The sequence below is a fragment of the Penicillium bovifimosum genome, assembly GCF_028826915.1.
Source record: "Penicillium bovifimosum strain IBT 22155 chromosome Unknown utg000003l_segment0_segment0, whole genome shotgun sequence".
Classification (NCBI taxonomy): Eukaryota; Fungi; Ascomycota; class Eurotiomycetes; order Eurotiales; family Aspergillaceae; genus Penicillium; species Penicillium bovifimosum.
The window spans coordinates 878,000-894,649 of NW_026622712.1; the positions used below are offsets into that span (position 1 = coordinate 878,000).

At 50.2% G+C, this 16,650-nt stretch overlaps 9 protein-coding genes across 9 annotated transcripts; 5 read left to right on the forward strand and 4 right to left on the reverse strand.

Annotated features, from left to right (window-relative positions):
- Positions 1-2,422: 2,422 nt before the first annotated feature.
- N7515_003379 (zinc-containing alcohol dehydrogenase) lies at positions 2,423-3,122 on the reverse strand (the record flags this gene model as incomplete). Its single annotated transcript, XM_056664123.1, has 3 exons — positions 2,423-2,624; positions 2,830-3,046; positions 3,092-3,122. 3 exons carry the CDS (start codon positions 3,120-3,122, stop codon positions 2,423-2,425), a joined length of 450 nt encoding a protein of 149 aa, XP_056523180.1.
- A 503-nt stretch (positions 3,123-3,625) lies between these two features.
- Positions 3,626-4,763, forward strand: N7515_003380 (zinc-dependent alcohol dehydrogenase family protein; the record flags this gene model as incomplete). Its single annotated transcript, XM_056664124.1, has 2 exons — positions 3,626-4,145; positions 4,213-4,763. 2 exons carry the CDS (start codon positions 3,626-3,628, stop codon positions 4,761-4,763), a joined length of 1,071 nt encoding a protein of 356 aa, XP_056523181.1.
- Positions 4,764-6,199: 1,436 nt separating this feature from the next.
- Positions 6,200-6,448, forward strand: N7515_003381 (uncharacterized protein; the record flags this gene model as incomplete). The annotated part of the gene is made up of 1 exon (XM_056664125.1): positions 6,200-6,448. The coding sequence occupies one exon, from the start codon at positions 6,200-6,202 to the stop codon at positions 6,446-6,448; it is 249 nt and encodes an 82-aa protein (XP_056523182.1).
- Positions 6,449-7,666: 1,218 nt separating this feature from the next.
- On the forward strand, positions 7,667-9,850 carry N7515_003382 (uncharacterized protein; the record flags this gene model as incomplete). The annotated part of the gene is given in 3 exon segments (XM_056664126.1): positions 7,667-7,701; positions 7,778-8,980; positions 8,992-9,850. The coding sequence occupies 3 exon segments, from the start codon at positions 7,667-7,669 to the stop codon at positions 9,848-9,850; spliced, it is 2,097 nt and encodes a 698-aa protein (XP_056523183.1).
- Positions 9,851-10,345: 495 nt separating this feature from the next.
- On the forward strand, positions 10,346-11,457 carry N7515_003383 (SET domain-containing protein; the record flags this gene model as incomplete). Its single annotated transcript, XM_056664127.1, has 2 exons — positions 10,346-11,158; positions 11,224-11,457. The coding sequence occupies 2 exons, from the start codon at positions 10,346-10,348 to the stop codon at positions 11,455-11,457; spliced, it is 1,047 nt and encodes a 348-aa protein (XP_056523184.1).
- Positions 11,458-11,594: 137 nt separating this feature from the next.
- mog1 (Ran GTPase-binding protein MOG1) lies at positions 11,595-12,389 on the reverse strand (the record flags this gene model as incomplete). Its single annotated transcript, XM_056664128.1, has 2 exons — positions 11,595-12,195; positions 12,313-12,389. The coding sequence occupies 2 exons, from the start codon at positions 12,387-12,389 to the stop codon at positions 11,595-11,597; spliced, it is 678 nt and encodes a 225-aa protein (XP_056523185.1).
- Positions 12,390-12,916: 527 nt separating this feature from the next.
- On the reverse strand, positions 12,917-14,562 carry N7515_003385 (NYN domain-containing protein; the record flags this gene model as incomplete). The annotated part of the gene is made up of 2 exons (XM_056664129.1): positions 12,917-13,525; positions 13,576-14,562. 2 exons carry the CDS (start codon positions 14,560-14,562, stop codon positions 12,917-12,919), a joined length of 1,596 nt encoding a protein of 531 aa, XP_056523186.1.
- A 701-nt stretch (positions 14,563-15,263) lies between these two features.
- N7515_003386 (uncharacterized protein) lies at positions 15,264-15,571 on the reverse strand (the record flags this gene model as incomplete). Its single annotated transcript, XM_056664130.1, has 2 exons — positions 15,264-15,416; positions 15,488-15,571. The coding sequence occupies 2 exons, from the start codon at positions 15,569-15,571 to the stop codon at positions 15,264-15,266; spliced, it is 237 nt and encodes a 78-aa protein (XP_056523187.1).
- Positions 15,572-16,151: 580 nt separating this feature from the next.
- N7515_003387 (heat shock 9/12 family protein) lies at positions 16,152-16,541 on the forward strand (the record flags this gene model as incomplete). Its single annotated transcript, XM_056664131.1, has 3 exons — positions 16,152-16,185; positions 16,255-16,447; positions 16,499-16,541. The coding sequence occupies 3 exons, from the start codon at positions 16,152-16,154 to the stop codon at positions 16,539-16,541; spliced, it is 270 nt and encodes an 89-aa protein (XP_056523188.1).
- Between the last annotated feature and the right edge of the window lie 109 nt (positions 16,542-16,650).

Sequence of the window (16,650 nt, forward strand, 5' to 3'; positions counted from 1 at the left end):
TATTAGCATCACACTCTAACCAACTGAGTTATGGAACCTCAATGTTGTTGGCGGATGAAATTTTTGTATTCTGAACCAAAAGCGAGTAATAAGAGTTGGAACAATCCATAACTAGTTACACAGTATTTCGGCTATCGTTAACTATGGAGGTAATCTTATGCTCCCTGTCAGTAATTGGAGAGATGCAGGTGTCTTTTACATGTAGTAATTACACAGTACTAAGTCTAACTATAAGGAATTGAGTATCTGCTAGAATTCTCCCATTGTCCATAGTCCTTCTCCAGTCTGTTACGGGCCCGAAGGAAAAAGAACAAAAGAGATGGCTAGATTGGACTTGGGCCTGTGCTGGGAACTAAGATAACAGAACTGGAGAAGGGAAGAGGAAAGAAGAAGAGCTGCGCAGAAGAACTCCTTTTGATGTTCACTCTCCGTGCTCGTCCCTTCCCTCTTAGCTATGCTTCGCTCCTCCGTGGTGTATGTGGATCGAGGAGATACTGAGTAGGATACAAAATATAATACAAAGTTCGCCTTCCCTTCACTATCTACATCTCTGGACTCATAGGTCTGCTCCCAACCTTGAGTCTTGAGAGTTGAAATCCCGCAAACAACACAAACAGCTTCGCCAAATTTCGACACTGCGCAGCCCTATGGTCCATAGTCTTTTTCCAGTCACCATGCTCAAGGATCAGCCATTTTTATGGCTAATCTTCTACTCCAGTAGGCTTCTAACAGGGTATGAGCTATCAGTAGCTCTCTCGCTATGCCACATACTCCATCAACTTCTAGTCAACATACAGCACCTCGCTGTCGCATCCGGCCAGGCCACAACTCACACAACATCATCTCACCATTGAGATCACATAGCCAGGCGATACGTTAAGATAAAAGAGACTACAGAGTCACTTTCCGAGGCCACCCAGTAGACTTCATCGTTTCCGAGTACCGCCATCTTGTATCGAGAAGTCCTCCGGCTTCTCTCCTAGGGTTTTGAATCCTCTAGTGCATATAGCAACGCGAGAAAGCGACGTTGCCCGTTTTATAAGCGCATCGGACGTTATACCAATGAAGCCATGCTTTGCTACGTGGATCGGTTCTACGAAGCTATTTTATATAGGGTCCCCTTCTTGAGGATATCAACGCGCTGGGTATATCATAGATGGGTTCCATAACTCAGTTGGTTAGAGTGTGATGCTAATAACGTCAAAGTCGAGGGTTCGACCCCCTCTGGAACCACAATTTCTTTTTTTGATGAGATTTCTGAAGTCGGACGAGCTTTGTTGTACTTACTCAGTCCAAAGAGTGTGGCCGTAATCAATGCTGCAAATGCTATTCAGAAGCTGCTCTCTTTCCAAGCTGTGCTAGTAGGTAGCAAGGACGCTTACCGATAAGGAGTAAGTTGAAGCCGACGGTAAACTGGCTATCCTTGCTAATCCTTGCTAATAAGAGGCACAAAAGGAGTCGCGGAGGCTGCCTCCCAGACTTCGTTCAGAGACATGAGGAATTTACGCAGTAGAATCGAAGAAAAATATTGTAATTGACATTCAATGAAGTTTGAGGGACGAGAGAACCGATAGATGTCTCTCAACTTGTCTCAAGGTACAGTAGGAACTAGGAAGTTAGGAACATCAGCCCCGTCATGTGATTGATGCGCCACTTACTTATTTACCCGCAGATCTGGCACAACCGGAACTCAGACCTCTATTTATCCGAACAATCGCCATATGATAACTTACTCTTCGGCGAATTGACAGTCACTGCCTCATTGTACTTTTTCTCCGGAGGAAGCATTTACTAACTTGAGAATGTAGATCCAAGCGCAAAGTCTCTGGGGAGACTTCCCCAGGATCTGGGCAGGCTGAGAGGCTCAATTGTGTCGCGTGACGTGTTTGCGCTAACTAAGGTACCCCCTACAAGAGAAATGGGGGCACGACAGGTCCAAGTCCACCTCCAACAACAGGAAGGACAAGGAAGAAGCAGTACGAGAGAGAAGACGATGTCATTTGGTGCAAGTTGCATAACACCCTCGGCAATCGTTACACACGCAATTGCCACCTGAACAAGGGTGCTACGTCCTCAAATGCTTATCAGCCCGCTCCATACCCACAACCTCAGGTGTCATATCATTCACCTGAGACCTTGGAAGTTGAGGGTGGTAGGCGATAAGTTGTCCCTTGTTGTCGACTTGGCCTATGATTTGGCCTTGCTGGGGGACTGACACCTGAGGTTGTGGGTATAGAGCGGGCTGATAAACAGCATTTGAGGGCTTGGCTCGAGGGAAAAGGAGGCGACGGTCGAATCAGAGAGGGGGAAAAGAAGTTTAACGAATGAGAAAGGAAGGAAAGTGGAGAGTTAAGTGGAGAAAAGGTTAGTGAATATACATACAAAGATGATGATTACAGATTTCTGAGCGTTAGCGAAGCAATCATGCGCACCATGGATCTCCAACGAGAAGCTTTATTCGACGAGACACATGCTGACGATCCCTAGCCGGGGCCAGCCCGCTGTGCTCGAGGAACGCCGTGGCGATATCGAGTTCCGTGTCGTGAACAATGATAGCTCCCATGACAGCTTTAAGGTCGCGTGGAACGACGATACGGCGGTCCCCGATTAGCGTGGACTGAGTTCTACGGTCCATGTAGTATGATTTGTTTGAATAAATGTTCGATTTTCAAGTTTTCTTGTTCATTCATGCGCTTGGGGGTGGTGTACTTTCTGAAATATGGGGCAGGCTAGACTTTTGACCTTCTAGTGTAGGCCCTGGTGATGGCCTACTGCAACGTAGTGAACCAGCAGCAACGAACAACAGCATGCTCAGAAACAGAGATATACCCTCTCATCACGCCATCGATTGGGCCGCCTAGGCCCCAATTCCAAGACTTGATCGGTCCAGTGCGTGTTTTCTGGTCATAGGCGATGACCACCTTGTCACTTATAGCGAATCCGCGGACATCTTTGCCAACCATGACGATGTCTCCAGCGGCATCAGAGCCGGGGATGACTCGGTCCCTCACCCGATGTGCGTACGTTCCGGTAGCAATGGCAAGGTCTGGGAGGTTCAAGGCCACACTTTAGCCCTTGACGAGGACTTCACCCTTTCCGGCCCATGGTCGGAGCTCTGACATCTTTGCCAGCCATGACAATGTCCCCGGCCGCATCAGAGCCGTTTAAACATACCCAGGATGGCTCGATGTAGGACCCGCTTTGTAATATAGGCTCGACAGCAAGAGGCGGTTGGTCTATCGTTAGACCGGCTATCACAATAATGGGGAGTAGCTCCAGTCATTCGCCATAAGCTTCACCGGGGGCGCCATTGCGTGTTCCATCTGTTGGGTGCTCCCGTGATCTGCGCGCCAATAAGAACTTTATGGCTACTACTGAAAGCAGAAGTGACCCAAACCACGTGGACCATTGCCTGAAGCATGGGCTGGACGCAATGGCACAGAGGCAGAAATAGCTGGGCGTTCACCGATAACTGTCTGACCGGGGGCACTCGTGACGGCACGTGGTCGGGGGACGAGAGAGGTATAAATCCCAGCGTCAATCATCACAGCTTCGATCCATCCCAACTCGAGTCCGTTCCATCCCACTTCTTACCCCTTTGCATTAAATCCATCGGACTTTCATCATGAATAGTGCGGGAACTCATACCGTCCTTCGTCTGACCGACCGTAACTCGTGGAACAGCCTGACCGAATTCCGAGAGCGCCGACCATGTGCCGGAAAGGGTGAAGTCCTCATCAAGGTCCGAAGTGTGGCCTTGAACCACCGAGACCTTGCTATTGCCACCGGAACGTACGCACATCGGGTGAGGGACCGAGTCATCCCCGGCTCTGATGCCGCTGGAGACATCGTCATGGTTGGCAAAGATGTCCGCGGATTCGCTATAAGTGACAAGGTGGTCATCGCCTATGACCAGAAGACACGCACTGGACCGATCAAGTCTTGGAATTGGGGCCTAGGCGGCCCAATCGATGGCGTGATGAGAGAGTATATCTCTGTTTCTGAGCATGCTGTTGCTAAAATCCCCAAAGACTCTCCTCTTTCCTATGCGCGGTGGGCTGGTACCGCCAGCTTTGGTGTCATAGCCTGGAATGCTTTGTACGGCGATGTGCCAATCAAAAGTGGCCAGACGGTTTTGTTTCTTGGTAAGTCACCTCCATCCTGTCGATTGCTTGAAGTCTTGATAGGCCCTAGGCGCTAACGCTCATACAGGTACCGGTGGCCTGTGTCTTTGGGGCCTCATGCTAGCCAAAGCTGCTGGAGCGATTACAATCATCACCTCCTTTGATCCGGACCAATTGAGATACGTCAAAAATGAGTTCGGACCGACGCACGCGATTTTCTGCAATGAGAAGAGAGACTGGGCGGTACAGGCACAGAGGCTCACCTCAGGCCGGGGTGTGGATCACGTATTTGACATTGGCGGTGCTGTGACTATCGAGAAGTCAATCGAAGCTGTTGCCTTTGGCGGTACGATCTCTCTCTTTGATTGCGTGGGCCCAAAACTGGAAGGCAACATGCCCGATGTTGTGCAACTTGCTCTGAGGAAGGGTGTGAAGATGCGCGCTGTTCTGCATGGCTCGAAACAGCACTTGGATGAAGTGATTGCATTCATCGCAGCGCACGAGCTTCGGATGCCCATTGAGAAGATCTTCCACTTTGACCGTGATCAGGTCGTGGCGGCGTACAAGTACCTCGCCGGTGGTCAACCCATCGGAAAGGTTTGTGTTGTTTTTGGGTGGTCTGGATCAGTGTCTTGTTAGATCACATCAATGGATAGGTTAATGACAGTTAATGTGCTGATCACTCCTTACGCCAATCACATATAGATGCAGGACATCTGTCAGGCCGAAGGCAGTGCCCCTTGGGATGAAGGCAGCTGTAGAGAGTATATTGAGGATGAACTGAGCGTAGATATCGATGTGAAGCTCTCGGATCTGATGGCATGTATGATGAGACATGATGCAATAAACTACAACTCAAGTTGATCACCTCTGATGGGTGGATCCTAATATCGGATTATCATTACTCCGTACTCCGATGTTGTTTCAGTTGAAAAGAATACTACTACTGTGACTGGACTGTGTAGTACTGTGTTGTCAACTGGTCACACACACACAACAGTGTTGGGTGTACATACCCGTACGGACTGCCAGGTTCTGGATCAAGGGATCATAAGATCTAAAGTTCGGACGCCACAGCAACAAGGTTCCATAACTCAGTTGGTTAGAGTGTGATGCTAATAACGTCAAAGTCGAGGGTTCGACCCCCTCTGGAACCACTGTTTCTTTTTTTCTTGATTTTTAGTTCTATCATTGCCCGTCAATAATATCTTTATGCAGGAGCGATCTCAGGCTCTGATGTCAGGGGGTTATGAAAGCGACGGTCCACTACATAGTAGTTATACCACCACCGTCTACCGGTCGGCATACATACTCCGTATGTAGGTCATATTCGAGAGCCAATCAAATTATCAAAATCCCTGCTGTTGACATCAAACGTATGTAGGTACGTATGCACCTGCTTGAGACAGCGTAGCTTCCACATCAGTCATTAATCTTACGTCCTCAGGTATTCTATTGGGTCTATTGAATGGTGCTCCACCACACTGTGTAGATGTACAAAAGATCGTGCAGAGCTTCCACCAACGCTACCCCCATAATCCCGACAGGCTGCCCTGTACTGATCCCGACTGTCACGGGCCAGAGCCCGCTCAGGACCACTGCCAAGGCCGTGGATCACATGACCCACAAAAAGGGTACAAGAGCGCAAAAGCCCCCGATGTATTTACTTTTCCTCAAGTTTAACGTATGTGAAGGGCTCGAACCGGATTGTGTCCCCATCGGGTTGGGACTTCTTCGTACGTGATGTAGTGCGTTTCGCCAAGTCACGCATGTCGAGATCGGTGCTGATCTCGTGCAACCGGCGAATGACCTCCTGGAAGGAGCTCGGCACCGTGGCACGCCTCGGTTGCAAAGGGCGTTGAGCATGGTGGCGTTCAGGGCGCCAAGCAGAATCTGGCGTTTCGCCTCATCGTTCCAATCCAGGGCTCCGGCGTCGGCAAACTCACGCTCTAGCTGGGGAAGGAACTTGGCAAAGGCCTGATCGTCACTATGCTCAACGCCCTTTGCAACCGAGGCGTGCCGAGCTCCTTCAGGAGGTCATTCGCCGGTTGCACGAGATCAGCACCGATCTCGACATGCGCGACTTGGCGAAACGCACTACATCACGTACGAAGAAGTCCCAACCCGATGGGGACATGATGGAGTGGGACCCGACGCCCCCCTCGGCCACCAGGATCGCCGCGGTGAGGAACTCAGGAGGCAACCCATCCTCCCGCCCTGAGGACCAGACACTGATTGGGAAGCGTGCCAAGTGGGTCACGAGTGGAGAGCTGGAGGCCCGAAAGAGAGATTACACAAATTTGGTATATGGTTATTTGACATAAGGCGCAGAGTTTACTGGACCAGAGCATATCCAACCACAGACTTAAAGGTCTCAGCTGCGAACCCGTCAAGAACACATTCAGGGCACATTTGACAGGGACCATCAGCCAATCGCATATCCGTCGGATTCAAATCACAGAAACAGCGAAGACAACCATCAATGGCAGGGAAGCAAGGGAGTAAGAGATCTCAACCAGCACGGCGATGGAATGTAAATTGTAAGCGACGTCCATCGGCCGAGTTGTCGATCCAGATACCCGGGATTCCAAGCTCGTATGTACCTGAGGTCCTGAGCACACTGCCAGCCATGAGGTAATTCTTCTTGGATCGAGAAGTTTATCTATCCATATCCGAGTAAGGTTGTGTCACTTGTGTCTACATATCGTATACTATGATGGATGGATACCCGCCAGGCACGAAATTCAATACTGTGGGTCCATGTACCTACATTCCATCCGAGGCGATCTCCCTCGTTTCCCGCTCGTGTGGGCTTGGAGCTTAGACCCTGTCACCTTGCGGCTTGATCTTCGGTGATCTCAGATGGAATGAGGAATCTGACATGATGAGCGGAATGAGATGTACAGTAATGTACTGTGTAGTGATCTGTGAACACGAAAATATCCAGAGTTATCTTCAATCATCATCATTCAATGTGTAACTAGAAGTCTTGTAGGCCTTGTAGGCTTGTAGTTGTATGCCGGGAAAGATCCCTACATAGGCTTCTGTACGTACGGAGTACATCTTCAACATCAGGACAAGGAGCAGATGTTTATATTACATGAATTTTGTCATCTTTCACAACAACAGCCCGGGTGGTCTAGTGGTATGATTCGCGCTTAGGGTATTCAAAACCTGAGCATTATTGCGCGAGGTCCCGCGTTCAATCCGCGGCTCGGGCCTGTTATCTTTTTTTATGTCATTTCTGTGTATTTAGTACTCCGTAGTTACAGAGTACGCTTTTATTGAATGACTTGATTGAATTAATTCTTTTTTTGGTTCTTAACGAAATGGGACTCACAGAGACTGCAGTATGACTGTCAATCAACACTGTGATAGTTACAGAGTATCGGGTCGGTTAGCTGGCGTGGGAGTAACTACTAGATCTATCCTTAAACCATGGAACCACCGAGCTGGATATGCACATGCAAGTGGGAACACAAGTGATTTCCGGAAGCATCAGACCTATAGGCACATATGGATATATGTGATGTCTTTCGAAAATGTCCGAGAAGAGCTGCAAGTCCGAAGTGCTGGTGTAAGTCGCAGCGTTGCCGTGCCAACGGATCCGTTGACAAGTCAGACCTCGACCAACTTCCAACAAAACCACCAAGTCCGACAGCCCAACCCGATCTTTCACCTAAACTCGAGGATACACCTTCTTCGTATCCACCATCCACGGTCTCATTGACCGCCGACCGAACCCCGCGGGATCTGCACCCGTGGCCATCTCCCCGATACCTTCAGAACAACACCGCAACCATGGCAAGGCTCAACACAGCCAACCCCCTAGTCAACAACACCCCTCGCAAAGAGCCCGAGGTCACCAAAAGCTCACCGAGGAATTTTGGCATATATAACGACAGTATTAGAGAACCGTCTTCTAGCCTCAGAAACACAACAAAGCACAGCCCTTCCAAAAAGCCACCGCAACGACAAGGGAAAGGTTCGAGCGGATCATTTGAGATTTTCTCCGACAACGATCTGGCGCCAGATAGTGAAGCCAGACAGAGGTCCATCGGAAAGCAACAAAAGCAAAGGACACTAGGACTTGCCAGAGTGAACTCCTTGCTCCTACCCGCGAAGCGGCGGCCTCGTCCAGCCATACGCAGAGAGACTGAAGATTATGACAAGGAGAACGACGTTCCAGAACATGTCTCGGACGGACATGGAACCCCGGAATCAACACCAACAAGACCAACTGCGTCGCAAGCCCCCGCAAGAAGCAGAATGGGCCGCGTCGCCAGACAACCTGTGGTTGCGCATCAGGAAGAAGTGGAAGAAGAGGATCACGAAGCATTTAGCTTTGAAGAAGATGATAGCTCTGATTCATTAGACGGGTTCATCGTCAGTGACAATGAGGAGCCTAGCTCCTATGAAACATCGGACTCCGAGACAGAGATAGAGAACGAGCCCAGTCCAGTGCCGACCCCTGTCAGATCCCCGCGAAAGAGGCTTATTCGTGGAAGAAGACCAGCGCTCGAGCCAGAGCCAGAACCAGAGCCAGAACCAGAACCAGAACCAGAGCAGGTTCATCTCCCAGACGACGAGCCATCAATCGAAGAAACGACGCTGCATGGAGAGCTGGATCAAGTTATTGAGAAACCCAAGGCGGCCTCCCCCGAGCTTGAGAAATGCATGCCGCATCTTGATTATACGTCTCTTGGTGATGAAACCAACACACCTGCGCCGTATTTTGACCTGGCATATTCTCCTTATGCCAACAAGCACCAACCCAACGACCTTATCAAGCATCTTGAGGATCTTGGTCTGGACAGTGACAGTGACTCTCCATCTCCGCCAAGAGGGTCATACAGGTAAGCGATAGAGTGCGCGTACAAGCACTTTTCCTCTGCCGTCAGGAGTTCTTCATACTAAACACATCTCACAGTTCCGAAACAGAACATGAACCGTCATTACAACCCCACTCTACACGCAGAAAGCCGTCACCCGTGACACCACTTCGAAAAAAACCCCACGATTCCTCACCAGACACAGACGCACCCACCACAGTCAAGGCGCAGAAAAAAGCCGAGGCAGCGCGAAAACGCGAGCTGCGCGCTCAAATAGCCTCTTTCAACGAGAACAAAGTTGCCTTTGCCGAGAACTTCCTCCAACACCTGGAAAGTATGTTCGATAACCAGATCACTCGCATGACGGAAGGCACCGGCGGCATCCAAGTGATCTGGACCAAGAATTTCCGCAACACCGCCGGCCGGGCTACCGTACGATCAGAACGTGTTTTCACAGGTGCCTCCGGCATCGCGGACACCGGAAGACGAATTCACCATGCTACCATTGAACTGTCCGAGAAAGTCCTAGACAGCGAAGACAAGATCCTATGCACCCTGACCCACGAGTACTGCCACCTTCTCGACATGCTAGTGACCGGGAACAGAGGCAAAGGTGCATCGCAGCACGGCGCCAGCTTCAAGCAATGGGGCGCTAAATGTGTCCAGGCACTGGACGACCACCCGGTTTACGGGGGCCGCGTGGCGGTCACGACGAAGCATACCTATGAGATCAACCACAAGTATGTGTGGGCCTGTGAGGCTGACTTTTGTGATTTCAAGGTCGGGCGTCACTCCAAGAGCGTTGATCCCACTCGTCAGTTTTGCGGTCGTTGTAGAGGCACTCTCCGGCAGATCAAGCCTGTGCCTCGGGCTGTTAGGGCTGTTTTGGTCTGATGTGGAGGATCAATGTTGGCTTTACCATCTATGGCTGGTGTTGTGTTTATATATTGGGGCATAGCGCGGTTTAATGATTTAATGTCTGTGTTGAGATGTTCAGAGCAATAGAGTCGCATCAACTAGCATCTTTTATTACTGTACTCCCGTCGCAGACATAGGTATTTGATGTCCAACGTTTCAACTCCCAGCTTAAGCTACGAAGCTTAGCCCAGACAAGCGAAAAAGCAAGTGGATCAAATAAACTACTCCGCTAAAAAACAAGCAACCAATTGAAACAACCCCAACTCTTCAATGTGGGCCAATCACTCACAGTCGCTTGGATAACTTCACTGAGGCAAAACGCCCCCGATCCACTCACCCGAACCAAACAAAGCCCTCGAGATGAGGACCCTCAATTGCGCCAAAAAAAGTGAGGCAAAAAGAAAATCTTCAACGGTAGTCAGGTAGAACAACCATTCCATACCATCCCATACCAACTCCCAAGCGCAAATCATGTCCCAACTCGTATACATCACCACCGAACCCACCCAGACGCACCTAGAAACCAAAACCAACCCAATCTGGATCCACCCACACCTAATCGAAAGCACCGACCCGATCAAAGGCCGCCAATTCCGCGTCTCAGCACCGATTCCCAAGAACACCGTTCTCCTAGTCGACCGCCCATACAGCATAATCCCCGTCGTCGACAACCCAACCGACAACGACGACCTCATCTGCAGCAATCCTGCCTGCAACAGGCGCGCACCGCGCAACACCCGGAAAACATGTCCGAATACCTGTCTGGGAGATGTGGCGTGGTGTGGGAGTGTCTGTCGGGGGAAGGATAGTCTGCGCCATGGGTTTGAATGTGGTTGGTTGAAGAGGTATGCGGTGTCTATAAGGAGCAAGTATGGTGAGTATGATTTTGGGATGTTGTGGATTATTGTGAGGTTGCTTGCTTCGAGGCATTGTCAGCGTTTGGACTTGGATTCAGGCTTGGAATTGGACCCAGGCTTGAAGTGCAATGGCTGGAGGGGAATTGAGTCGCTGTGCGGGTCACAGGAGACTTGGCCTTGTGATATGGTCAAGTCTTGGACGGGGTTTGTGAAGAGGTATTTACTGGATGGGCCACTGTTGCCGCATGGGATGAGTGCGGAGCAGGTTTTGCATGTTATCTGTCAAGAAGAGGCGAATTCTTTTGGTCTTTATCCTCGGGAGACGGGGCGATTCCCTGTTCCATGGCCGGTTGTTGGTCGTGGGGTGCAGTATGCTGGTGCTGTTTATCCTACGGCGTCGATGGCGAATCATTCTTGTTGGCCGAATGTATGTGAGATTTGTATTTCCATATATGAAAGGGGAGAGAGAGTATATGCTGATCTGCTGTGTAGGTTGTTCATAAAGCTGATGAAAATGGACATATGGTCTTCACTGCTTGTCGTGATATATTCCCCGGCGAGGAGTGCTGCATTTCGTATTTTGATCTGGCAGAGTATACGGATTTGACTTCTCGTCGTGAGCGTCTGAGGGAATTGTTTCGGTTTGTTTGTCGGTGTGAGCGATGTGTTGATGAAGAGCCGGAGGAGGTATCAGAATGGATTGACATGGGTGGATTTATGAGTTAGACATAGACATAGACATAGACATAGATATAGATATAGAGCATTATACCATGCATTACTCGGATATACAAGAGAGAACGTGCAGCTATTGAGTTCATTTCTAGTCACCTGGCCAGGTGACATCTACCTACTCTTCCAAATCAAACAAACAACCCCCAATCACAGACCTCCAACCTCCCAACCATCTCCCCAACCGTCTCCTCCGCAACAACCTCCTCTGCCGACAGTCCCATAGCATTCCCACTCTTATCAAACTCCTCATGCGGCACATTGAAGAAAACCAACAAATCTGTCTCCTGGGCCTCAAGCCTAACAAGCAAGTAATGACAACTTGTCCTCGAAACCCTCGGCAAACCCCCCTCAAGACCCGCCGCAGCCCCCTCCGCCGAAGCAGGGATGCGAGCCTCCGCACCCCGCACCGGCGCCGTGAAAGAGACAATCCCGCAGTACGCCGTCACAGGAGAGGGCGTGGAGGCAGCGAGCCGGACATCGACACGCTGCGGCGGCTTGATAACCTGCATGGTATCGCCTTCGTCGCAGAGGTCGTGTAGGTGGTAGAGGGCGGCTGCTTGGTCGATGATTTCTGGTGCGGGGGCGGTGGGTGCTTGGTTGTTGTTAAGTGCAGCGTAGGTTTTTAGGGCTTCGTCTTGGGAGACGCGCTGGTTTATTTCGATGATTAGGCTTGACAGGGTTGTTGGGGAGAGCCAGAGTTCTTGGTGGTCTGGGACTTCGCGGAGAGTGCTGGGGGTTTTGTTAGCTGGTTACTGTTTTTGGGGCTGTTTGGGAGATATGGGGTATAGTTGGATTCGGGGATTGAATGGAGGGAGAGATTGATACATGGGAAAGTGTTATACTGACCTTGAGTCGATCCAGCCTTGCGGCACGATGCCTCGAATGGCCCCGCCGAAGAAAGCTTGCTCGGTGACTTGTGGCATGGTGGATGCGGTGTATTGATTAGACTTGAAAATAAGGCGACTTGACTATTGCTTCTTTTCTTTTTGCGGGGCTGTTGCGCTGATTTATAGCAAGTTGTGCGAATGCGAACTCTTCAAGATGAGCTGCCAAGAGCGGATTGTCTCTCCGGTCCTCTTTGTTCGCTGGGGAAGCTGATGGTGAGACAGAAGAGGATGGAGATGAGATCAGAGAGTGAGACAGACTATGATCTTATATTAATCTCAAGGTCTGATCAGTTCTAGGTTGACGTTCAGCATTGAGGCAACAAAGTGCGGGCGGGTGTTTTCCGCCCAATGACGTTTGGCGGGCTCGGGAATATTTGCTACTAATGTTGCTACTAGTTAACTACAACAATACATACTAGCTACATTGATGAAGGACTTTTGAGTCATGAATTATGTGAGTCAAGGAAGTGACTCATACAAAGTGTTGTTCATTCAGCTACGTGTCGAAATTGGCAAACAAAGAGAGAAATCTGTCATCGTCATCCTCATCTGAAATGACGGATTCATCGATCAAAGAGCTCTTCCACATATGGATCAAGCTCGATCAGCTGAAACTGATCGCCCCACTGATTTCGGAATTCCTTTCTGCGATACGCATAGCTCGTACCCTGAGCGAAGCTGACCAGCTCAACTTTCCACCTGCGTCGTAATGCACGCTCAACCATTTTCATGAAACCGCCGGAAAACTCCGCCGCTGCTGCGTCTCCGGTCGCCAGAACAATCGTTGCTGGCTTGTCCGTGTCAATGAGGCTCTCAAGCATCTTCAGGTGTAGAATTTCGTCTACACCCTGTTCGACCCGTCCAGGGGCGGCGACCGTTTCAGGACCGCCGATTGTCCCCTTGCTAGGGAGGCCATCTTTCCAGACCTTCTCTAGACGAGGTGTGCCGGACTTCTTTTGGACACGCTCAAGGATATTTGTTTCGTAGCCAAGACTCTCCGCTTCGTCGATGGAGGGCAGTCGATCGGAACCGACCAAGACTCTCTTGGCGGTTTGACGACCGCGTTCCATGATTAGCGCCAAATTGGAGAAGGACATGTGGATGCGACGGATACGAGTGGAGAGGGGAATGCTTCGAGAGGCTTTCACAGCGTCGTGGAATCCCACCAGGATCTGAGATGGATTAGCTATGAAGAAAAAGATAAAGGGTAACTCAAACATACGTTTGACATGTCAATAAAAACATGAATTGGAGGGGAGTCAATGCCCTCGCTGGAACCTGTCAAGGTCTCTTTCGAACGAGAAACGATTGTGGCATACTCAGGGAAATCATCAAGGAGTCTGCGCACCAAAGCGACTCTCCGCTCGATGGATGACTTGTACAAAGTAGATCGAACATGAGTGCCTCCAGCAAGGCCTTTGATAGTGTCGGCAGTCAATGTACAGTCCGAATCATCGTATGAAGAAGGCGGAGTATCATAGCGGTTATGCTTCGCTTCAGGGGTGCCCACTTGGGCAGGGATGAATGCGAATGCATCCGTTGTCGCACACATAGGAGGATCAAAAACAAGGCTTGTGTCTGAGTCTACACCGGCACTACCTTCCGAGGAAAACGGATCATTTCGGGAAGTCTTTCCACGGGACCGGCGCTTGGATTTCGCCTTAGGTGTGTCACTTAGATCACCGGCTCCGGCAATCGGTTTAGCGGGTGTTCGTGGAATATCAAGTGGCATATTCACACTGGCATTCTTAGTATTCTCAGCGAGGGGCTTGTGGCCTGGAACGCGCTTCAAAATAGTGATTGATGGAGAAGTTGGCACATGGTTAGTAAGACCAGAAAACGAGGCACCTTTGCTGGACTTCTCAATCAAAGCAGAAGGGACTTCATCAAGTGGTGGTTGAGCCATGTCCAGCTCAGACTTAGTGGTCACTGAAGGTGATGCGACACTGGTGGGAGCAGATTCTCCATGTAAAAGCTCCCAGACTGCGCTGAAGTCACCTAGCCTGGGAAAGCTTCGTTGCGATGAGGGCGACATGATTTCTCGGGTATGGCAAGTAGGATGCTTGGTTTCCTCATCAGGAAACGACGGGGTGGAATCTTCATGGTGGCGAAAAGGTTCGGAGGTGCCCTTGTAGGTGGGCGACCTCAGTAGGTCGTGTACCCCGGAAAAATCCCAGTTAGAGAGTACAGGGGGATCGGATGCAATCATTGCTGGCTATTGGAAAAAGGAATAGTGAGTGTGAAACGGCTTTGTGACGCAGTGTTCGGAATGAGGCAAATAGAAGGAGGAAAGACAGATGTGGGTTTGGTAAGATGATGTCCCGGCTGATGATCATGGAGAATCAGATGATGATGCATGAAGAAGAACAGATCTTATCCACATCGTGAGTCAAACAAGAGGATATGGGTAGGGAGTGAATGAGGTGACTGAAGATGGACTGCCCAATGCCCAGTGCCCGAGGTGACAACAGGCGGTGAGGGGTTCTGCCATGCTTATCTTATCCACTTCGGAACTTAGGCTGATTTGTCACGTGCTATGAGATCTCGGAGTCTAGGACAAATCAATTTAGACTAGACAAAGGACAAGGGTCATGTGATCGAGGAGGTGATTGTTTGTTCGTGCCTGAGGAACATACCTGATGAGCATAAAGGCTCCTCTCAGATGGTTGACTTTCTTTTTCTTTCTCTTTCTCTTTCTCTCTTCGCCTTTAGTTTTCTGAATAACAGCACTCTTTCCACCAAAGACTTGGCTCATAACAGATTTACCTCAGTCCCCTCAGACTACCGCCTTTGATTCTGCTGAATTTATGAAAAATTCTGACACGCTATCCCGGGAAGCTTCATCAGCCTGTACGGAGTAGTCTGAGCTACAGACCCCTCTGTAGATAGTCTGTCCCCTGTTGCCGCTTTTCACACCTCCTCGGTTGTGATCACTGATTTCCAGACACAGTGCTGTGGCATATCTTCAGCTCCGGCGGGAAATCGAACAGCCTGGAGACCCGGGAGATGGACGGGCAGCGACTTCACAGCAGGGAATTCCTCACGAACGAGATCACCGAGTATCTGGAGGGCCGGTACCCGTCAGCTGCCTGTCCTTCCCCGACCTGTGGGATGGATGCAGGGTTTTTGCGCACGCTCGGTGCTGTGTCGTCGCCGTTATGTACCGGCTTGTAGTTGATTACGGGGTGTCGCCCGTTGGATCGCGGCCCGTGGGCCATGGACAACACGTGCAGTTAGCTGAGGGCCTATTTGAGTACAATGCTGCTGCCAAAAGCCGGGGTGACCCCATATATCTGTATCAAGATATGCAGCACTGTGTCTGGAAATCACAATCGAGGAGGTGGGAAAAGTGGCAACATGATGAGGCACCACAGCTCCTTTCCTTTGCCCAACTCTGTTTAGGATGCCATTGCATCTGAATGACAATTTGACAAACGTTACACTGACTGGCAGAGACACTGCTCAGAGTGAGAGTTGAGCTTGGTCCAGGGTCTCAGGCCCAATACATCCATCGTATTCGTATGTAACTAGATCTATGGCACCTGCCAGAGTACCCGCACCTTCCAATGGTGTACACATCGCCTACAACATGGGTTGTACCTGCCAATAAAAGACTCTGTTCACGATAGCAAACAAAGACAACGTCATGTCACCTAGAACTCACCGTGAGACCAAACAGGTCTATATAATCCCTATCCTTTCCCTCTTCATCTCTCTTCCTTCAACAACTTCTACTTCATCCATCAAACCACACAGTTGACTCTACTTTCAACCAAAAACTTCCAAACATCAATCAATATGTCTGACGCCGGTCGCAAGGATTTCTCCACCAGTATGTGACACTGCTTTGCCTGACTGCCAAAAATGGCAAGACGCCGTTGCTAACGATTCCTTCCCACAGAGGCCAAGGAGGAGGCCACCCCTGACTTCACCAAGTCCACCCAGCAAAAGGTCAAGGAGACTGTTACCGACACCGGTGACCGCGTTGCCCGTGGCTTGCAGACTGATGACAGCAAGGGTGCTGGCCAGGAGACTTTTGACAAGACCCAGCGCGCCAGTGACAATGAGGCCCACGGCGGTGCCACCGGCTCCATGTAAGCTATGCTGTTGCCGACAAGTCAGTGCCATATACTAACAATCTTCAGTGGTGACAAGGTCAAGGATGCCCTCGGCTTCGGTGGCAAGTAAGTGGTCAGTCTCCCTTGAAACTGAGTGGTTCCAGCATGGCCATTCTAGAAGTTCGAAGGCAGTGCTACTCTGACGAGACATGAGGTGATGATACAATTTGCTTTTTCAT